The sequence below is a fragment of the Theropithecus gelada genome, chromosome 16 (assembly GCF_003255815.1).
Source record: "Theropithecus gelada isolate Dixy chromosome 16, Tgel_1.0, whole genome shotgun sequence".
In the NCBI taxonomy this organism is placed as follows: domain Eukaryota; kingdom Metazoa; phylum Chordata; class Mammalia; order Primates; family Cercopithecidae; genus Theropithecus; species Theropithecus gelada.
In genome coordinates, this window is record NC_037684.1 from 46354766 (window position 1) to 46378627 (window position 23862).

General features: G+C 45.6%; 1 protein-coding gene across 4 annotated transcripts in view; it reads right to left on the reverse strand.

Annotated features, from left to right (window-relative positions):
- Positions 1–23862, reverse strand: part of SLC39A11 (solute carrier family 39 member 11) — a 459264-nt gene that overhangs the window by 293609 nt on the left and 141793 nt on the right. For 2 of the 4 annotated variants that reach the window (XM_025362604.1, XM_025362605.1), the window contains exon 5: positions 17147–17270. In XM_025362604.1, coding sequence (XP_025218389.1) covers positions 17147–17270 — 124 coding nt within the window. Of the gene's footprint in view, positions 1–17125; positions 17271–23862 lie in introns of all 4 variants that reach the window. The other 2 variants (XM_025362601.1, XM_025362603.1) reach the window with 1 other exon arrangement.

Consider the following 23862-nt stretch of genomic DNA (forward strand, 5'->3'; position numbering starts at 1 on the left):
CCTCTCACTGCAATTCTCTATAATTTATCACATCGATTTTATAGTATATTTTTCCTTAACCTCACATTTGTGCCTATTTCTCTGGGGATTTATCTTTCCTCTTCTACCTGAGGAACAACCTGTTCTATTATTATTATTATTATTATTATTATTATTATTATGATACATTAAGTTCTGGGTTACATTTGCAGAACGTGCAGTTTTGTTACATGGGTATACACGTGCCATGGTGGTTTGCTGCACCCATCCACCCGTCACCTACATTAGGTATTTCTCCTAATGTTATCCCTCCCCTAGCCACCACCCCCCGCAGGCCCCAGTGTGTGATGTTCCCCTCCCTGTTTCCCTGTTTCCTGTTCCAAAGAAACAACCTGTTCTTTTCGCATAGATTCCTCCATATCCCTGATTCAGAGAGTCTTCGAACCCAAATGTGCTCAATGACTCAATGAGAATCCACACCTGAACACAAACCTTCTCCAAAGTTTTCAATATGGGCATCAAAATCTCCACGATCTGGGCCAAAAACTTCCTACATCCAGGCTCCATGAGCTCTTCGGCTATTTTTACTGTTGTCCGGATAGAATAACAACTAACATTCATTGAGAGCACACAACACACTAGGCACTATTCTAAGCATTTTACATGTATTCACTTAGCCTGTCTTCCCCAAAACTCCAACGTCTAGCAGCCGCTAAGGAGTCGAGTCAGAATTCAAACCCAGTAAGTCTGACTCCAGAACCTGTTCTCTGAACTCCAAATCTATACCATTTCTATATTGTGACATCTTTCATGTCAGTGGTGGCTTTTCAAATATGCATACCTTTCACCTACCAAAAACCTACAGATAACATCATGCTCAGTATGAAACACTCAATGATTTTCCCCTAACATCAGAAATAAGACAAGACTGTCTGCTCTTACTCCTCCCTTCAACATTACACTACAAGTCTTAGCCAGTGCAATCAGGTAAGAAAATGAAATTAATAGCATACAGATTGAAAGGAGGACATACAACTCTCACTATGCACAGACATGACATAGAAAATTCCAAGGAATCTACCACAAAACTCTTAGAAACAATGAATGAGTTTAGTGAGGTTGGAGGATACAGGGCTAGCACAGACAAAGTCAATTATATTTCTATATACTAGCAATGTGCAATTAGAAATTTAAAATACAGTATCATTTACAATAGTACCATAAAATGCTTAGAGGTATAAATCTAACTAAACATGTATAGCATGTACGATGAAGACCACAAAACACTGATAAAGGAAATCAAAGAAGACTTTGGAGAATATACCATGTTCATAAAATGGAAAACTCTGTATTTATTCAGATGTCAATTTTCTCCATATTGGTTTATGGATTCAGTGCAACCCCAGTCAAAACCTCACTGGGATTTGTTTTTTTGAGACGGAGTCTTGCTTTGTCGCCCAAGCTAGAGTGCAGTGGTTTGATCTCCGCTCACTGCAACCTCCGCCTCTCGGGTTCAAGCAATTATCTAGCCTCAGTCTCCTAAGTAGCTGGGATTACAGGCATGCATCACCACACCCGGCTAAGTTTTGTATTTTTAGTAAAGATGGGGTTTCACCATGTTGACCAGGCTGGTCTCGAACCCCTGACCTCAAGCAATCCACCCGCCTCGGCCTCCCAAAGTGCTGGGATTACAGGTGTGAGCCACAGTGCCTGGTGCCATTAGGATTTTTCTGTAGATATTGGCAAGCTGATTCTAAAATGTGAAAGGAGAAAGGATAGGCACAAAAACCAATGAATCAGAATGAAGAGCCCAAAAACAGAACCAAACAAATATGGCTGATGAACTTTTTACAAAAGCAAAAAGAAAACACAGTCTTTTCAATAAATGCTGCTGGGAAAATTTAACATCCATATGAAAAAAACTCAATCTTGAACTCTACCTGACACCATATTTTTTAAAAACCTCAAATAGATAGTAGACTTAAATGTAAAATGTAAAACTTTTAGAAAAAAAAACATGGGAGAAAACCTTTGCAAACTTGGGTTATGCAAAAAAATTCTTAGATACAGCACCAAAAGCACAATTCATAAAACAAAAAAAAAAGAAAAACTGATAAATTGACAGTTCATCAGAATTAAAAACTTTTGATCTCCAAAGGCACTGTTGAGAAAGGGAAAGACAAGCCAGGGACTGAGAAAAAGAAATGCAAATCACATATCTGACAAAGGTCCTCCACGAAGAATACAGAAAAAGAACTCTAGGGGCCGGGCGCAGTGGCTTACACCTGAAATTCCAACACATTGGGAGGTTAAGGCAGGTGGATCACCCAAGGTCAGGGGTTCGAGACCAGCCTGACCAATATGGTGAAACCCCTGTCTCTATAAGAAATACAAAAATTAGCCAGGCATGCTGGCGTGTGCCTGTAGTCCCAGCTACTCGGGAGGCTGAGGCAGGAGAATTGCTTGAACCCGAGAGGTGGAGGCTGCTGTGAGCCAAGATTACACCACTGCACTCCAGCCTAGGCGACAGAGCAACACTCCATCTCAAAAAAAACAAAAAAAAAAACTTCTCAAAACTCTCAAAACTCTACCATAATTAAACAAATGGATTAAAAAATAAGCAAAAGATTTTGACACCAAAGAAGATGTACAGATGGCAAGTGAGCATATGAAAAGATGCTCAAATCATTAGTCATTAGGGAAATACAAATGAAAGTCACGAGACCACTACTACACTCATTAGAATGGCTCCAATTTTCAAAACAAAACAAAACAAAAACCTGACGAGGCCAAGGGCTAGTGAGGGTGCAGAGCAACTACAACTCTGCTGGGGCTGCAGAATGACATATCCACTTTAGAAAATGGTTTGGAGGCTTCCTATCACATGACCCAGCCATCTCACTCCCAGGTATTTACCCAGGAGAAATGTAAACATATGTTTACATAAAAGCCTGTATGCAAATATTGATAGATGTTGCATTCATAATTGCTGAAAAAACAGGAAACAACACAAATGTCCTTCAACTGGTGAAAGTAAACAAATTGTGGTGTATCCACACGATGGAATACTACTCAGCCTTAAAAAGGAACACACTATTGATACTTGCAACATAATGAAGTACTCTGAAATGCATGATGCCAAGTGAGATGACATTCTGGAAGAGGCAAAAACGTAGGGGCAGAGAACAGCTCAGAAGTTGCCAGAGGTTAAACAAAAGGGAAACAGGGATGGGTTGGGGGTAGGGTTTGACTACAAGGGGCCAAGAGGCAGCTCAAGGGAATTTGGGGAGGTGACGGAACTTTCCTATGGTGATGCTTACACAAATCCGTGCATTTCTTAAAAATTCATGGAACTGTACACTCCAAAAGAATGAGCTTTACGATACAGTAATTTTTAAAAAATAAATTTTTAAAAAATATTTATGCCCTTCATCACCTGAACAATTCTTGAAACAGCCACAAAGGCTGGGCATGGTGGCTCACACCTGTAATGCCAGCATTTTGGGAGGCCAAGGCAGGTGGATTGTTTGAACTAAGGAGTTTGAGACCAGCCTGGCCAACATGGCGAAACCCCGTCTCTACTAAAAAATACAAAAATCAGCCAGGCCTGGTGGTACTAGCCTGTAATCCCAGCTACACAGGGGACTGAGGCACAAAAATCATTTGAACCCAGGAGACAGAGGTTGTGATGGGCCGAGATCACACCACTGCATTCCACCCTGGGCGACAGAGCAAGACGCTGTCTCCAAAACAAACAAACAAAAAAGAAATGGCCATGAAGCTTGGACTGTCACATTTGTATTTCATAGGGTTTTTGAGACAAAGTTGCACATTTTCCAAGATGATCCCAATGTGGTGTGTGGCTTATTACTAACGAACTAATGAATCCTGGCATCCTTGTTTTGGAGAGACCACAAGGTATAGATAGCTACAGGTTTTGGCAGTATCTCATTTGAAAAAAAAGTAAAAAAAGAAAAAAGAAAAAAAAAAAATTGCTCCTGGCAATTACCCTGGGAACATACAGGAGATCCTAGGAAAGGCAATGGAAATTTGGAAGGCAAGTCTTGGCCTGGGCCTCACTTTCTTTATCCAAGGTGGTGGAGATGGCCTCTCTCTGGGGGAGGCAGGTCTGAAGACCTGAGAAAAACCAGACCTTGAACTCTACCTCTAAAAATGTGGAACTAAGTAAGAACCCAGCCCTGAAGCCAGACAGGGACTCTCCCTGGAAAACAGCAGTCCCCAGCCTTTTTGGCACCAGGGAGTCATTTTGTGGAAGATAATTTTTCTACAGATAGGAGGTGAGGGGTAGGGGATGGTTTCAGGATGAAACTGCTCTATCTCCGATCATCAGGCATTAGATTCTCATAAGGAGGGCGCAACCTAGATACCTCGTGTGTGTAGTTCACTACAGGGTTCGTGCTCCTGTGAGAATCTAATGCTGCTGTTGATCCGGCCAGACTCAGAGCTCAGACAGTAATGCTCACTTGCTCACCACTCACCTCCCGCTGCATAGCCCAGTTCCTAACAGGCCACGAACCCATACAGGTTTGCTGCCCAGGGGTGGGGACCTCTGCTGTAGAGGGTCCTAAGAGGTTAGCAAGCGCCAGTGGGCTCCGACGGCTGCCTTTGCCATGGCCAACTGATATCCTATTCTCTTTGTTATTTACTATATTTACTCATCCTCATGCCTTAAATAAAATCTCACTGGCAGTCGGGCACTTTGGTTCACGCCTGTAATCCCAGCACTTTGGGAGGCTGAGGCGGGTGGATTGCCTGAGGTCAGGAGTTCAAGACCAGCCTGACCAACATGGTGAAACCACCCCCCTCCCCGGTCTCTACTAAAAAAATACAAAAATTAGCCGGGCATGGTGGTGCGCGCCTGTAATCCAGGCTACTTGGGAGACTGAGGCAGGAGAATCGCTTGAACCTGGGAGGCGGAAGTTGCAGTGAGCCGAGATCGCGCCACTGCACTCCAGCCTGGGCAACAGAGCAAGAGTCTGTCTAAATAAATAAATAAAAATCTCACTGGCCAGCTGGCCTCAGAAGGGCTGTAAGGCAGTAAAGGCATGCTCTGCAATACAGAGGAGTTAGGAGAGCTGACCCACTAAGGCCAGCATGGTGCTGGGACCCACTTACATGATTATTAGTGGTTTATGCAGCTTTCACGCTGAACCATACAAAATGGCCCATATTTGTTTCCCCAGGAGATCCAAATCGCCTTAAAGGCTCGTGTCTCCTGGTTTTATGTGTACAACAGGGTCTTCCCTATGGGAAAGGGCACAACCAACTCACTAAGATTGAGTTGAGCAAACCTCACCAAGGTCTGCTAAGGGTCAGTGTGGAGAAACCGCTAGGTGAGCCTGGTGTCCTGGGGAAAAGAGCAGAGAGTTCTGGCTCACCACATCTAAGAGCTGTAAGAGACCATCTCATGCACTTCCGGCCCCTGCCACCCTCCCGGAACGCCTCTGCCGCCCAGCAAGCTCAGGGTGAGTTTGTGTCATCAAGAAGTTGGCAGTCAGAGAGAGTTGGCAGTCAGAGAGAGTGAGTTCTGTTTCAGAGACCTAAGCTGGGAGTTGCTGGCAAATCCCTGAACGTCCAGCTCCAAAATGTCATGACCCTCAAAATCATATTTCAACTCTGAAAATCATGTTTCCTTGAGACAACTGACTTCGTTTTCAGATATGCAGAGCTACTTTCTTTCTCTGGACCCAGGAGGGAAAATACACCAGAGAGAAGAAAGCAGATCAGAATGCTAGAATACATGCAACCCAGAGAGGAGACGGAGGGTTGAACAGGAAAAAGCAAACTCAGGTCGAGTGGAGCATATCACTGACTCCTTTCTTCAGGGAAGAGTTGCATGGGCCCCATCCCAAAGGTTAGGGTCGTTCTGTACTTCACACAGGTTCGAAGCCCAGTTCCACATCTTCCTCCTAACCCTTTCCTTCTCGAAGGCTGACTATTCCAGTAACTGCTGTCAATTTCCTCCCAGCTTCACAGGCTCAAATCCAGCCTTCTGTTCCTTATTAGGCACTTTTAGTAACAGGCAAGAGGTTGACAAGGGAGTGAATAAATGGAAAGGACTCTTAAAGATCTCAAAGTGCTCAAAACCAACATGCCACCCTGTTGCGTCCCCAGAAGGAGCTTCTGCAAAAATAACTTCTGCAAAACAGAGTAAAAGAATAATATGAAAAGCGCCCAGGCTGTGTGACCTCAGACACAGACTCTTAAATCTTCGACTAATAAAAGCCTGGCAGGAATATCCTCATGAAGGCTGGTGCTACCCAAGCCACTCGTCCGTTCTGTTTCCCTAAAGCACATTAAAAACACATTTTCCAGTTTAATAGACTTACGAGCTGAAATGAATGTGTCAGAACGCTTATAAATATGATAGAACCTGCTAACCAAGCAAATGTTAAATTTTGCATAAGGAGACTGTATCCCTAACTCCTCAGTAGACAATGAATATTTCAAACGAAGCACCCGGCAGCTGCTCTAAGGGCTCCAGATGAATTAAGTAGGCTTTTATTACTGCCAGGAGTCGTCCTCTTGCTTCCTCTCATTTTATCCATCTTCCTCCTTTGTACAAGACAAACATGGCCCTTCAGACGAACCAAGCTCCTGAAGTCTGGTCATGGAGCGGTCAAAGTACAGTGTTGAATATTGTCCCCGCCAAAATTCATGTCCAGCCAGAACCTCAGAATATGACCTTACCTAGGCAGGGCACGGTGGCTCACGTCTATAATCCCAGCACTTTGGGAGGCCAAGGCGGGTGGATCACCTGAGGTCACGAGTTTGAAACCAGCCTGGCCAACATGGTGAAACCCCATCTCTACTAAAAATACAAAAATTAGCTGGGCGTGGTGGCGTATACCTGTTTCCAGCTACTCCAGAGGCGGAGGCGGGAGAATCGCTTGAACCCGGGAGGCAGAGGTTGCAGTGAGCTGAGATCGCGCCACTGCCCTCCAGCCTGGTGACAGAGTGAGGTACCGTCTCCAAAAAAAAAAAAAAAAAAGAATATGACCTTACCTAGAAATTGGGTATTTGCAGATGTGGTTAGTTAAGAAGCTGTCATGCAGGATTAAGTGAGACCTAAATCCAATGACCGGTGTTTTTATGAGACAAAGGATAGGGAGTTTTGGACACAGACACACTTCACAGACACACACAGGGACGAAGGCCATATCACAACGTGGGCAGAGATTGAACTGATGCAGCTACAAGCCAAGAAATGCTGAGAGCCAAAAGAAGTTACAGAATTTCTCTAGAATTTTCAGTGAGAGTGTGGCCCTGCTGATACTTTGATTTCAGACTTCCGGCCTCCAAAACTGTAAAGGAATATATTTCTGCTGTTTTAAGCTACTCTGTATAGTACAAGATAATCATCTCTTCTCTGAAGGGACCAGAGTGTTTCAGATTTTTCAGATTTTGGAATACGTGCATGATTTTACCAGCATTATTTACCAGTTAAGCATCCCAAATCTGAAAATCTGAAATCCGAAATGTTTCAATGAGCATCATGTCAGCACTCAAAAGATTTTGGATTTGGGAGCACTTCAGATCTTGGATTTTCGGATTTGAGATGCTCAATTTGTACTTCATTGACAGCAACAGGAAACTTACACAGTCAGGAGAGAACTTCTACACATTCAGATGTGTATTGCAATTATTTCCCCAAAAGTTACCTAAGCTACCTTTTCCCCAAAAGTTACACGTTTCAGGTGACAGTGGAAGCGGTCATCCCTTTAACAGTGCCATCCCTTTAACTTCATGATAGCATAGATGTACACCTGCCACCAGTCTTAAGAGATGAGACTTAGAGCCATCTGACTTATTATTATTATTTTTTTTTTTGAGACGGAGTTTCGCTCTTATCGCCCAGGCTGGAGTACAATGGCACGGTCTCGGCTCACTGCAACCTCTATCTCCCAGGTTCAAGCGATTCTCCTGCCTCAGCCTCCCATGTAGCTGGGATTACAGGCATGTGCCAACACACCTGGCTAATGTTTGTATGTTTAGTAGAGATGGGTTTTCACCATGTTACCGAGGCTGATCTCAAACTCCTGACCTCATGATCCGCCCGTCTCGGCCTCCCAAATTGCTGGGAACACAGGAGTGAGCCACCGCGCCCGGCCCTGACTTTCTTTCTCGCTACTTTCTTTAAGTAACGTTTCAACTTCATTCTACTATTTTTTTATCCTGCATATTCTGTGTTCCCAGCCCATGCAGGTATGAGGCTAATGTAAGGAGGCAGCCATGCAGGGAGAGAATCTACAAAACAGAAACAAAGAGAACTCCTTTCTCCTGCCACCTGGAATTCCTTGAAGCTGAGTACTATCCACGGAAGACAACTTCTCAAAAAATTGTTCAGCGTGGCTATGGCCTGAATCATGTTCCCCTGCCTTCAAATTTCTATGTCGAAGTCCTAACGCCCCGTACCTAAGAATGTAACTGTAAGGGAGATAGGATCTTTAATACGTTAATAAGGTTAAAATGAGGTCATTAGAGTGGGTCCTAATCCAATATGACTGGTGTCCTTATAAGAAAAGGAGATCGGGACACCGACAGGCACAGAGGAAAGACCGCACTTTGGGAGGCCCAGGTGGGTGGATAGCTTGAGCCCTGGAGTTCAAGACCAGCCTGGGCAATATGGCAAAATGCCATCTCTACAAAAAATACAAAAATCAGCCAGGCACGGTGGCGCGCTCCTGTAGTCCCAACTACCCAGGGGGCTGAGGTGAGAGGATAGCTTGAGCCTAGGAGGTTGAGGTTACAGTGAGCCATGATCGCACCACTGCACTCCAGCCCGGGTGAGACAGTGAGACCTTGTCTCGATAAAAAGACAGACCAGGGAAGCCACAGGGAGATGACAGCCATCTACCAGCCAAGGAGAAAGGCCTCAGAAGAAACCGACCAATCTTGCCAACTATTAAGCTTGGACTTCCAGCCTCCAGAACTGTGAGAAAAATAAATTTCTGCAGTTTAAGCCACCCGGTTTGTTGTATTTTGGCTACGGCAGCCCTAGCAAACACATACAAGTGCCAAATTGCCTCTAGCCTCATGTCACATGAAAGTTTGCTCTGAAATTACTGCCTGGCTTAGAAAATCAGGACTGTGTTTTTTTAAAAAAGGCAGAAGCAGATAAAGTGCTATTTGAGTGCTCCATATTAGGCCAAATGGAACCCTCTTCAGAAGCAGAAGACTCTAGAAACTGTACCCACCCTGATAACGTTCCCACAAGCTAGGACACTAACAGTCTCATGCCGTCTGCACAGAGCCCTGTCCAACAAGGTATTTCTGCATTGTTTATTTTATTTAATATCCAGATGCGAAAAACCTCCTGGCAGTTATTATTATTGAGCCCTTTGCCCTCCTGCAAAATATGTTTGTGCAGCACATTTTAACTGCTGGTTTGCTTCATTCTCACTATTTATTTATTTGCGTATTTATTTATTTATTTATTGAGACAGAGTCTCACTCTGTTGCCCGGGCTGGAGTGCAGTGGCACCATCTCAGCTCACTGTAGCCTCTGCCACCTGGGATTAAGTGATTCTCCTCCTACCTCAGCCTCCCAAGTAGCTGGAATTACAGGCATGTGCCACCATGCCCGGCTAATTTTTTTTTTTTTTTTTTTTTNATCCCTTTAACTTCATGATAGCATAGATGTACACCTGCCACCAGTCTTAAGAGATGAGACTTAGAGCCATCTGACTTATTATTATTATTTTTTTTTTTGAGACGGAGTTTCGCTCTTATCGCCCAGGCTGGAGTACAATGGCACGGTCTCGGCTCACTGCAACCTCTATCTCCCAGGTTCAAGCGATTCTCCTGCCTCAGCCTCCCATGTAGCTGGGATTACAGGCATGTGCCAACACACCTGGCTAATGTTTGTATGTTTAGTAGAGATGGGTTTTCACCATGTTACCGAGGCTGATCTCAAACTCCTGACCTCATGATCCGCCCGTCTCGGCCTCCCAAATTGCTGGGAACACAGGAGTGAGCCACCGCGCCCGGCCCTGACTTTCTTTCTCGCTACTCTCTTTGAGTAACGTTTCAACTTCATTCTACTATTTTTTTATCCTGCATATTCTGTGTTCCCAGCCCATGCAGGTATGAGGCTAATGTAAGGAGGCAGCCATGCAGGGAGAGAATCTACAAAACAGAAACAAAGAGAACTCCTTTCTCCTGCCACCTGGAATTCCTTGAAGCTGAGTACTATCCACGGAAGACAACTTCTCAAAAAATTGTTCAGCGTGGCTATGGCCTGAATCATGTTCCCCTGCCTTCAAATTTCTATGTCGAAGTCCTAACGCCCCGTACCTAAGAATGTAACTGTAAGGGAGATAGGATCTTTAATACGTTAATAAGGTTAAAATGAGGTCATTAGAGTGGGTCCTAATCCAATATGACTGGTGTCCTTATAAGAAAAGGAGATCGGGACACCGACAGGCACAGAGGAAAGACCGCACTTTGGGAGGCCCAGGTGGGTGGATAGCTTGAGCCCTGGAGTTCAAGACCAGCCTGGGCAATATGGCAAAATGCCATCTCTACAAAAAATACAAAAATCAGCCAGGCACGGTGGCGCGCTCCTGTAGTCCCAACTACCCAGGGGGCTGAGGTGAGAGGATAGCTTGAGCCTAGGAGGTTGAGGTTACAGTGAGCCATGATCGCACCACTGCACTCCAGCCCGGGTGAGACAGTGAGACCTTGTCTCGATAAAAAGACAGACCAGGGAAGCCACAGGGAGATGACAGCCATCTACCAGCCAAGGAGAAAGGCCTCAGAAGAAACCGACCAATCTTGCCAACTATTAAGCTTGGACTTCCAGCCTCCAGAACTGTGAGAAAAATAAATTTCTGCAGTTTAAGCCACCCGGTTTGTTGTATTTTGGCTACGGCAGCCCTAGCAAACACATACAAGTGCCAAATTGCCTCTAGCCTCATGTCACATGAAAGTTTGCTCTGAAATTACTGCCTGGCTTAGAAAATCAGGACTGTGTTTTTTTAAAAAAGGCAGAAGCAGATAAAGTGCTATTTGAGTGCTCCATATTAGGCCAAATGGAACCCTCTTCAGAAGCAGAAGACTCTAGAAACTGTACCCACCCTGATAACGTTCCCACAAGCTAGGACACTAACAGTCTCATGCCGTCTGCACAGAGCCCTGTCCAACAAGGTATTTCTGCATTGTTTATTTTATTTAATATCCAGATGCGAAAAACCTCCTGGCAGTTATTATTATTGAGCCCTTTGCCCTCCTGCAAAATATGTTTGTACAGCACATTTTAACTGCTGGTTTGCTTCATTCTCACTATTTATTTATTTGCGTATTTATTTATTTATTTATTGAGACAGAGTCTCACTCTGTTGCCCGGGCTGGAGTGCAGTGGCACCATCTCAGCTCACTGTAGCCTCTGCCACCTGGGATTAAGTGATTCTCCTCCTACCTCAGCCTCCCAAGTAGCTGGAATTACAGGCATGTGCCACCATCCCCGGCAATTTTTTTTTTTTTTTTTTTTTTAAGTAGAGACAGGGGTTTCACCATGTTGGCCAGGCTGGTCTCAAACTCCTGATCTCACGTGATCCACCCGCCTCAGCCTCCCAAAGTGCTGGGATTACAGGCGCATTCTCACACTTTAAATGAAGAAACCCAGGTTACAGGTCTTAGCCCAGAAAGAAGGTAGCAGCCATGGCCTGCCTATTTTTCAGTTCCTAGATAACTCTTCTCAATTGGGCCAAGACAAGATTTTAAACTCTCCCCTAACCAAACAGGTACAGGGAAAAAAAAATAAATTTAAAAAACTCTAATTGCCAAAACCACATGCCAAGAAATTATATCTTCATGAACTACTGTGAAAATATTCTTTCATTTTTAAAGATCTTAGCAATAAAAAGTCAAAATTAATAACATCTCAGAGACTTCCCTAAACACATTATTTTGGAAACTTAGTTATAAACACTCAGAGTTTTTCCTAGGAGTGACACCTCACTCTCAATCAAATTTAAGATCACTAAATTTGACTGGAAATATCAGTGACAAAAGGAACACGTCCTTCAGGAAGACACGGAAAGTTAGAAGATACAGAAAAAGAAAGGTAATAGGAACCATTAAGCTGTTTAAATAAGTCCTCTTTGCTTCCCTAGGCTTAGGCTATTCCAAGCAGTTTTAGTGCCAAGGAAAATCGGGAGTGGAACGTATGTGGCTGAGCTTATAGCGAGAACCAGCTGCTTCAGAGAAGACATTGCATCCCACACAGCCTGGCTACCCTCCCTAAGCCCCAATCATTATGTCTAAAAATGCAATCCTCCAGAGGCTAGCCAGTGTGAAAACCCACCTATTGGGTTCACTGCTGAACTAGAGAAACCGTTCCCAGTCAACAGACAAACTCATAAGCAGTAGTAAAACATGAAGTCAATGGCCAATACCTCCCTGTACTTTAGTTCATCAAATCTTTTTCCAGAGGCACCTAAGGGAGGATGTTTAACAGGGAAAATGAGAGAAAGGGATGATTCCAAATACAAGATTAAAAGAGGACACTGAGATACTTGGAGAAGAGAGAGTGTCTTGAGGAGGAAGACGGGGATCAAAGAGCACCTGAACTCCATCGTGTTCCCGAACAGGACAAGCCCTGGGGTTGCTGATCTGGGGACGGGCACTTGGGAAGCTTAAGCTAGAAAGGAAAATCATCTCCTGCAAGACCATGTCCACAGGAAGAGTGCCATGCAGCAAATCAGACGCAGAACCAATAAGGAATTCAAGATTTTAGAGTAGAAAACAAAGACACTTAGCTAATGGCCGGCGACAGCAGTTCTATAATCTATAATCCACTTGACATCAGCTTGGCATCAGTTTCATTTTGCAAAACATGCCTTCAATAATTGCATCAGATCTGCAAGGCTGTGTAGGTAGAATTCTTATTGCCAAGTGAATTTTCCTATAAGAATAGGACATTAAGAGAAAAATCTGTTTCTTACCTGAGTGTTGTACGGCTTATGCTTCCCTGACTTGAGTACCCATTCACTTTTTCCCCCAACACTTCGGAAAGATTTACAGAAAATGCACAGATGGCACCTCACAACTGAATAATCTCCTAAAGTAAATCCACCTCTTGCTCTACCAGAAAATAACGCCTTCTCCTGGTCTTTCCACAGATACACAAAATGATAGGCAATTCTTGTATGCTAATAGACCAATGAAATTCACCAATAATGATAGTGATGACAAAGTTCACTAGTGAAGAATATCTATAACTGCATCAGACCAATCTGGTTCAACTTTTATGTCACAAAGCTGTAAGCTGCTTTTCAGTTGCCATGGACCCTCAGGTCATATAACCTCAGCATGCCCAGATGAACCAAGTGTAAAACCGCAGGGGGAACCTAAGTGCTGGGACAGAGGAGTGGGACTGAATTAAGAAGCGGACACCACATGACTGGATCCAGGATCCAATCAGATTGAACTTTGGCATCACCCCATGGCAGGATCCAATCAGATAATGCCTCCTAACATCACCTCATTGCAAGATCCAATCAGATCACACCTCATTACTTATGTTTATAAAACCCAACCCAACTCCTAGCTGAGGGAGAGAGATTTGGGCATTCCCTCCTGTCTCCCTGCCAGTTGACTTGACTCCCAATAAAGCTGTTCTTCTCTCAAAAGCCAGTGCCATGGTATTGGCCTCTGTGTGCGTCGGGCAGCAAGCCCATTGATGTTTGGTAACATTTCAACTTCCTCCCCCAGAACATACTGCATATTTAAATGAGACAATTAACAATTAGTAAGAGAATCAACTGATTCACTTTTAACTACCTTTTCTTTAGCCTACATAGGATGCTACGAAGAAAAGAAAAAAAGCTCAACTTGACAGCTGAGTGGGGACAACTGAGACAGAGAAGCCCAAGATCTTGAACAACACTGGGGGTATGGAGCCATCTGGGGTGTGATGAAATATAACCTATAGTCCCCTTGCCTTTCAAACACACACACACATACACACACACACATACACACACACACACACACATTGCATAAAATGTCAAGAGGCTCGTGAGCCCTTTGGTACTCATGCATGGAGCCCAGATATAAAGAACTCCTGGCCTGATTTCTAGAATTTACACAACAATATAACTGTCCACACAGATGTAGATACTAAAATGCTCTATGCCACATTCTTTGTAATAGCAAAGCATCAGAATTAACCTCATGGGCATCCAGAGGGGGCTAATTAGGTAGCATCATGGCCAACAACAAGAATGGGATGGATCTATGAGAGCCACAGGAAACAAATACCCAAGGGTGCAAAAACACACAATACAGAACAATGGGTCAGGTGTGATTATATAAACATAATAATTCTGAAAGGATGCACAAGAAACTAGAAACGATGCTTGTGTCTGAGATGGGGGGACTGGACCATAAGGGATTTGAAGGTGGAAGGAAAATTACTTTTAACCCATGTCATTATATTTTTAATTAAAAGAAAGCTAACTGAAGATGGATGGATGGATGGATGGATGAACGGACGGGAGAGAGAATGAAAGAAAGAGAGACTGATAGATTTAAAGGAACTTCTTCTGGTCTACCTAAGTCCCAAAATATCCCCAGCCTTGAGAATAGCTGATATCAGAAAACACTGCACACTAAGACATAAATAGGAAAGTATCTCATAAATGCTTTTCCCAGCTCAGGCTGCCGTCACTGCTGCCGCTCCTCAGAGCAGCTGAACTCCTCTCCCAGAGTGTGGCCTTTCTAGCTCTTCCTCTGGCCGAACCAATTATGGGACATTACAACAGCAGCACCAATATTATGTTTTAAAGGCTAATGTTATTCACTAAATACCCATTAAACCAATCTCCTTGCTCCATTTACAGCAAGCTTAAGGGCAAATCCAGATGGTACAAAGAATGCATATTCAGGCTCCATCTGCATGAAGCCAGTCATCAAATAGCCATTATCAGTGTTGGAGTCCTCAGCTGCCTGACACCCACAGGTGTGGTCCAGGTGAGAAGAACAGCAACCTTTCAAGAGATGGCTGGGAGATCATCTTTGTGCTTCCCCAAGAGCCTGCATATGCCTTTGTAGCTGAACAGCTAGCAACGGTTACAAGGGTTGCTTGGTAACCTGGTAACAGGCTGTGCCTAGTGCCTAGTGTTCTGGAGCGGGGGACAGGATTACATCTCCCTCCCACACACCTCACTCCCCCACCACATAACTCTGGGTTGGCCAAGACCCAGGAGTCCCCAGAGGCTGTTCTGCAGAGCCAACTCCCCTGACCCTGTCCCTGGCTGTGGCTCCACTGGAAAATGTCCATCCAAGGGTTTGCCAATTTTTACCTTTTTTGATTGACAGGCACTGAATTCACTGCACCACCTTCCCCCGACCCCACCAGCCCATGACCCTGAAGATACAAAAATCAGATAAAGTCTGGCCAACTTTTATATCCAAAAGAAGGCTCAGAATCAGGATTGTAAGGTCTTCAAAGGGGCACCCAGGAGCCCAGCGCAGTCACGTTAGTGAAAATAGACAGAAAAGGCCTGTGGCCTTGTGTTCAGGACTCAGCATGAAAAATGACAAGTTTTACTTGAATACAGTGCTCTACTGTGTCACCAGACAGTCCTTGACTATGTTCCAGTAAAAAGAGAAGATGACACCTAAGGCGTTCTGATGAGTAAAAGTGACAAGTGGGATTGGAGGCAGGAGGAAGATTTGTCGTTCTAACCCTCTATCATTCAAGCTCACATTGGATGAAATTTTTACTTCCTGGTTCCATCCCACATAGGAAGTTGTGGGAGGCAGTGAGGATTAACTCAAGTGGAGAAGACATTTGAGTTCTCTACGAATAATTCACGCAGGACATAATCTGAACACAGATATCGGAGCCCTGGTTGCAGCATAGCTGTAACTTTTGTACATTTGCTCTCCCTAAGGGCTAGAGATCATCTTAGCATAGAGATGGCAAAAAGATCCAATTAAAATGCCAGCATGGAAATGGGAAAGGACTGTTCTCCCTGTAATCACTCCTGTGAACGCAGTGACCGGTCACCAATTTGTTTTTCCTAAATTCACTCAGGAGAGCGCTCCACATAAGTGAGGAGGGGCCCATTCTCCACAGCATCTTGGCGTGGTTTTCGTCCCCAGGGTCTTGCAGGATTAAATGAGGGAACTTGTTACATAAATCCAAAGGGGAAAAAAAGGCATCCAACTCTCCTCATGCTCCTTGGCCCTTAAACTAGCCAAGTGCCCTTAGTAAACAATGAGGGGCAAGAAGGAGAGGGTCTGACCGTGAGGTTGCAAAACAATCTATTGCATTCCTTCTTCAACGACTTCTCAAAGGGCAACAGTCCACTCTGCCTCTCTCCCGACTGAGCTTCAGTAATTGCTATCTGATTCCTCTTGAGGGACGCATTCCCTCTAACTCTGAGAAAAGGCATGACTATGCTGTCAGCGTCTTTAGCTTTTCTGGCTCCAAATTGAATCAGTGAGATAAACATCCACAGTTGGCCGGGTGCGGTGGCTCATGCCTGTAATTCCAGCACTTCGGGAAGCCAAGGCGGGCAGATCTCCTGAAGTCAAGAGTTCAAGACCAGCCTGGCCAAATTGGTAAAACAGCATCTCTACTAAAAGTACAAAAAATTAGCCATGTGTGGACCTTTAGTCCCAGCTACTTGGGAAGCAGAGGCAGGAGAATCCCTTGAACCCGAAAGGTGGAGGTTGCAGTGAGCCGAGATCGCGCCACTGCACTCCAGCCTGAGCGACAGAGCAAGACTCCGTCTCGAAAAAGAAAAAAAAAAAAAAAAAATCCACAGCAGTCTCCCCGGGTAAATCAAAAAGATGTAAATTACAACACAAATGAAAAGGAGTATTCAGAGTTCAAGCCCCATCACCATCAGAGTGACCCCTCTGTCCACCTGTGCAAGTTGAAAACATGATCAAAAGGTACCATTACCTCCTGTAGACTAAGCATGTGGTTTGGACAACAAATGAGAAATGAAGGTTCTGGGCCAGATGCCAGTTTAGCTCCATGCAGTCATAGGGTGAGTGATTCAGAGGGACAGGACGGTGCCTGGCATTTCTCTCACTATTCATCCTACCACCAGCCCCCACGTCCATATTGCCTGACTCAGCTCAGCGTCTGCAGCAAAGAGCTTGCCTGAAAGAAGCCCAGCTCTACCTATCCGGATGGAAAGTTCACTCTCAGGGAAGAGCAGCACGGGACCCTCAGGATCAGACTTCTTCTTCATCAATGTAGCGCCGAAGTTCAGTGCCAGGGCCGTCTGGGGGTCTTCTGCTGCACCCTGAAACAAGAAGCGGTCACATCACTATAGCACCACTACTATGTGAATTCCCCAGATGCTCCTGGCTCACGGGCACCGAGGCAACTTGCCAATCTCTACCAAGACCACCACAGCTGAGCCAGTCCTCTGGCCAACCCAGTGGCCAGGCCAAGCTGTGTCTTCGGGAAGATGAGAAACTTTCTAGGTATAGGACTTCAGTGGTTACAAAAAAAGAAAAAACAACACGATCTAAAAAGTCAGTGCTGATCCTAAAAATGGGGAAAATATACACCAGGAAAGACGGGGGCTCAAACACCAAAACCCCACTGCAAGCATCACTGCCGCACACACACAAAACCCCACTGCAAGCGTCGTCACCGCCAGGCAAATAAGCAAAGAAGTTGGTTCCTGATCTATCAAAAGAAGTCCGTGTGGCAGGTTCACATGAATGGCAGCCTCAGTACAGGAACCACGGTCAACTTACTTAGGAATTCACCATCTCCACATCTTCACGTGTCTTATGAGATCAAAAGAGGAGATCCAAACAAAAGCATCTCAAAGGGCTGGGCGCGGTGGCTCACGCCTGTAGTCCCAGCACTTTGGGAGGCCGAGGCGGGTGGATCACGAGGTCGGGAGATCGAGACCATCCTGGCTAACGTGGTGAAACCCCGTCTCTACTAAAAATACAAAAAATTAGCCGGGCGAGGTGGCGGGCGCCTTGTAGTCCCAGCTACTCGGAGGCTGAGGCAGGAGAATGGTGTGAACCCGGGAGGCGGAGCTTGCAATGAGCCGAGATCGCGCCACTGCATTCCAGCCTGGGCGACAAAGCGAGACTCCGTCTCCAAAAAAAAAAAAAAAAAAAAAAAGCATCTCAAAGGAAGGAAGCAGTGCAAGTTGCAGAGAATGCACACATATTTAGAGTGAATCCAGAGGACCTTAAAACAATCATGTCATTCTTCTGCTTTATCCTAACTAGTTAAGCACTGATCAGTTTGACCGTTTCTCATTAACCAGGCAAAATCGTCCACTTGATCCTCACGTTAATTTGACAAATATTAATTAACTGCCAACTCTGTGGCTATTTAGTGAACGAGACACAGTCTCTTCTGAAGCTTGTGTTCCGCTTAGGAGTAAATAAATGAACCCATAATGGGGTGGTAAGCTTCTCTTCCAAAGGCGTCTTCTGGAAGCCCTAAGCCCGCTGACCACTTACAGATGCACAGGATCTCAACAGGAACAACGAGGCAGAGGACATACTCAACCAACTACACAAGCACCTCCACTTTCACCCAAACGCCTCAAAGCTAAGGGAAGGGAGGCAGAATCATCTCAATCGGCAAACAATAGTAGATATTTCTTGAAAACTAGGTGTCTCTGTCCGTTCAGGCTGCCATAAAATAAAATACTATCAACTGGGCAGCTTGTTTTTTTTTTTTTTTTTGACAGAGTTTTACTCTGTCACCCAGGCTGGAGTGCAGTGGTGCGATCTCAGCTCACAGCAACCTCCGCCCCACCGTGTTCAAGCGATTCTCCTGCATCAGCCTCCTGAGTAGCTGGGGTCCCGGCTAATTTTTGTGTTTTTAGTGGAGATAGGGTTTCACTATATTGGCCAGGCTAGTCTCGAACTCCTGACCTCAAGTGATCCAACTGCCTCGGCCTCCCGAAGTGCTGGGATTACAGGCGTGAGCCACTGCGCCCAGCCAGCTTTTAAACAACAGAAATGTACCACAGTTACTGGAGGCAGGAAATTCCAATCGAGGTACCAGCAGAGTCAGTGACTGGTGAGAGCCTGCTTCTTGCTTCACGACGGCACCGGCTAACTATGCAAGGGGCAACGGGTCTCTTTCACGCGTCTTTTATTACGGCATTAATCCCACTCATGAGGGTTCTATCCCCTTAATCCAATGATCACCCAAAGGTCCCGCCTCCTAATACAATCACTGTAGCGGTTAGGATTTCAACATAGGCATCCTGAGGGGACGCAAACGTTTTCAGGCCACAGTACCAAGCAAAAATAGGTCCAAACAAACAGAAGTTTTCGTTTAAAATATGTGTCTCTAATACGGCAGAGGAGAGAGCTTATAATCTAATCACATAAATGCATCCATTTATTTAAAAAAAATACTAAAACAATTTTCTTGGATTAGTTCCTTTCATGAAGGAATCTCACAAAAGGGATACCAGGCTGCTGTGACTGGCGCGCGCGCGCGCGCACACACACACACACACACACACACACACACACACATCTTTTTTCATTGTCATGATCAGAGTTAAGAAAGAGAACCTAATGATTCAGAACTTTTATTTCATTATCTGCTTCCAACCAAATGTTGAAAATGAACACACAAGCCCTTCCTCCCATCTGTTCTCATTTATCTAGACATCACTATTGTCATCACTTATTTGCAATGTCCTCTATGAACGTCCTTTAAGAAAGGTGCCAACACCCCCATTTAACTTTGTTTAAACTAAACCCCCAAAAAAGCCTCCTGCCCCTCTTTGAGCTACCCTTGTACAAGTTTTCAGGCCCCTTTGGGTATCCACCTCTTCTGTCACATAGAGGCAGCTGCCCTGCAGTATCACGGTCAAGGTAGACCTACAGATGGCCAGAATCCTGGGAACAGAGAGGCTTTGGGAAGGCCAGTCTCTGCCTCTTCAGAAACCCCCCTCCCTAACCCTGCTGACACCTGGTGTCTGTGTGATATGCCACAGGCCATGGAGTCACAGCTCTGTTTGTTTATATGCTTTAATTATTTCTAATTCTACATCTCCTGCTGACATCTGAGGAATCATTGCAGCAATAAAAGATATGTTTCACTATAGTATGTCAGCTGATTTTCCTTCCTTTGTCTTCTTTCTTTTTATAATGTGATTGATGCGTAACTGGGGGAAGGAATAGAAGGAGAACCATTTCATTACAGCAGAAATGCCACAGCATTAATACGCTTTAAGCTGCAACTGTGTATTTGATTGAAGCCCGTCGGTAAGGTGCAGCTTGCAGAGACCCTGGTTTTCATTTAGAACATTTGTTTTCGATTATGTGATTTTTGTCCCCTGCAACCCAGAGGACATTGAGCACTGGGCATTTTGGAATGTCATAACTGGGGGGCTGAGGATGCTGCTGGTATCTCTAGTGGGTAGAGACCATGGATGCTATGAAACATCCAACAATGCGTAGGACAGCCCCCACAACAGAGAATGAGCCAGGGCCAGGCACAGTGGCTCATGCCTATAAACCCAGCACTTCTGGAGGCCAAGGCAGGAGGATCACTTGAGCCCAGGAGTTCGAGACCAGCCTGGGCAACATAGTGAGGCCCCATTTCTTAAAAAAAAAAAAAAATTAGCCAGGTATGATGGCACATGCCTGTAGTCCCAAGCTACCTGGGAGGTTGTAGCAGGAGGACTGCTTAAGCCCAGGAAGGCGAGGCTGCAGTGGGCCAAGACTGCACTACTGCACTCCAGACTGGGCAACAGAGAGTGACCCTGTCGGGGGGAGGGGGGGAAAAAAGCCAGCAAAATGTCTACAGTGCTGAGCTTAAGACACCTGCTTTAGAAAGAATTCGGATGATCAATCAGGACGCCACAGCTCCCTGTAATGCTGGAAACTCACATACCCTCTTTTTACTGTAAAGAGAAGACTTTTGCTAGTTTCTCTAGGAAGACTCCCCGCCCACCTTCATGCATTCCATAAATTTCTATTAAGCGTCAACTCTGTATCAGAGCTGCTCCGGGTACTGGCAATTCAAAAAAGCCATGTCTCCTGTCCTCAGGAATCGTACATTCTCCTCCAAGAGACAGATAATAAACCCATCATCATAAACTAAAAAATAAGAGCGCCAGGTAGTGATAATGCCAAAAGAAAAATAAGCCATATCTGTAATTCACAGCCATCCTAGAACATTGCCTGGCACAAACCAGAACCCAGCCCATATAATACAGGCTGGGTTCTGGTTTGTGCCAGGCAATGTTCCAAGCATTTTACATGTACTAGCCCATTATTAACTGTAAAGATGGAGCGTTCCTTTAGGGAAGATGCTGAGAGAGGTCTTTGTGGGAAGATGGTATTTGTTCTTCCCTTATTTGCAGGTCTTTGCCCAAACACTGACTCCCTCTTCCCCTCCAACTCTTTTCGCCTTTCTATCCATCTTTGCTCTGTGGGTTGCATTGCTTTATTTCAGTGTTTTAGGGGCAGGGAGAAGGGCACTAAGAAAATCCCACCCTAACTTCACTTAGAAGCTGCCCTTTTAAAAGCTAGACAGAGATCCAGTGTCTCCACCTGTACCCCCTCCCACCTGTACCCCCTCCTTCCCCCATGTGCTCCATCCAACATTTAGCCTTCAGAACAACCAGGATCAGCTATGCGGCGTGGGAGCCGCAGAGAGTATCTCCGGAGTAACGCCAAGGACAGCTCCTTCGCTATCTCCACACCTGGCAACACCTCCACACGCCTCTGATCCCAGGCACTGGCCTCCCAGGGCTCTTTTTAGACACCTTTCCAGGATTCTCAACATTCCCCCAGCTCTCAATTATTGATAAGGAAGAGGAATACATCCCTCTGAATTTCAAAAAACAGCGTGGAGGGAGATGCCAAGCTCTGCTTTGCTAGCTTTATCATCGTGTCCCTGGTGGTGGTGGAAACTCAGAAGTCCTGCTGTGGCACAGTGGCTCTCAACCTGCTGGGCTGACACGCCACCGCCTCCCCCCACCCCGCCATGCAGCCCCATCTGCTCACTGGGCATGGGGACTGCAGGTGGGGGGAACTGGAGCTCTTTACCAGGAAGCCTTAAATAAATACAGCCTTGGCCTGTGCAGGAGGAACCACGGTCCTCAGGGAGAAATTCCTTCTCTACGTCCCTCTCTTCTTTACTTGATACTGTTCTTTACATTTCTGGTGTGGTTTGGTTTGATTTGGTTTTCATCTCTGCAATGCCTTTCTATCCACGTTACCTCACTCAATCCTTGTAACCCCGCAAGGTTGGCAAAGTGCAAGCGTGATCCTTCTTAGGGCAAACACATGACCATTGCAAGCTGTTCCTGACTTTCCACAGCAGCCCCGACAGTCTGCTCTGCTGCCCATCAGAGGGTCAGTGAGTCACTCTTTCCGGTCTCCACAACACACAGTGCTTCAGGTAGGCCTCCAGGGCTTTGAATAGTTCAAGTGTGCTATGTCACCTTGCAGCTCCCAAATGTCAAGTGTCAAATACGAGGGCTCTTTCTCCAGCTGCAAGGTCACCCCCTCTTCTTCTCCACTGTTTCCTCTCCTGAGTCCCTTTCCCTGTCCTTCTTCCCGCATCCCCATCCACTCCAAATCCAGCTCAGTACCGAAAGCAGGGCGTGGGCCAATGGTGGCACAAGGTACCACCCACCCACCACCCAGGACTACGGAACTTGAGACTCCCGTCCTCTTAGGATGGAATTATTATCATAATGATTCTTCTTCTTGGTGTGGGGCCAATCCCTGGCTCAGAAAAAACAGCGCAACTTCCACCCACTTTGGAAAGGCCATGCAGAAAGGCAGGAGCTGGAGAAGAAGGATAGCACTTTCCAGAAAAAAAAAAAAAAAAGAGAAGTAGAGAGAAAGGAAAAGAAAGATGATGAAATAATGTGAAGGAGGAGAGGCGGGCAGGAGGTAGGGAAGCAGCCCTGCAATATGCCTTACATTAAACCAAAAAGGCTTCACAAAACAATACATACATCTCCTTCGAGAAATAAAATCCTGGGGCTGTGCAGTGTCGCCTGCTGTCCCAGGAAGGAGAGCAACTGCTGGTGGCTGATGGCTCCAGATTCCCCCAAAAGAAACAAGTCACCTGAGAAACAGGCCACAGCATCACTGAAGGGACACAGCTGTCTGCATATTAAGTCTACAAGGGTGAACTAAGGCCCCCCTCTGCAAAGCACATTGGGTGTCCTAGCACTACAGACCCTGCAGCCTTCAAAACTTGCTGCAAGCGGCTTGGTGCATCTGCTCCAAGTCCCAGGACCAACCTTCAATAGGTCTTAAGTCCCATCACCTCCTCTCTGGCTCTTCCTCTCTGGGGTGAGTCATTGCTACTAACAACTGTATCCGAGGATGGCAAAGCAGAGCAACGTGTGATGCTTGCCAGCGTCTGGGAGGCAAACCTGACCTCCGCCAAACCCGCACACACCTTCTATCACATGGATTCAGGATCAGGGAGCTCTGCTCATTTTTTTTCTGAAGCTTCATTCAACAAGGGCTGCGATGGCCCTGTACTTCGCTGGCCCATGGAGGGCAGTCTCTTCATTTTTTTAAATTCTGCATTTGTTATTTTTATTTTTGAGAGACGGAGTCTCACTCTGTTGCCCAGGCTAGAGTGCAGTGGTGTGATCTTGGCTCACTGCAACCTCTGCCTCCCTAATTAAAGTGATTCTCCTGTCTCAGCCTCCCAGGTAGCTGGGATTACAGGTGCCCGCCACCATGCCTGGCTAATATTTGTATTTTTAGTAGAGACAGGGTTTCACCATGTTAGCCAGGCTGGTCTCAAACTCCTGACCTCAACTGATCTGAGGGAGGCAGTCTCTTTAATTGAAGCTTGTCAACAAGTCAGAGCTCCCTGAGGAAGGGCCAGGGGCAAGGTCAGGGGATTAACTG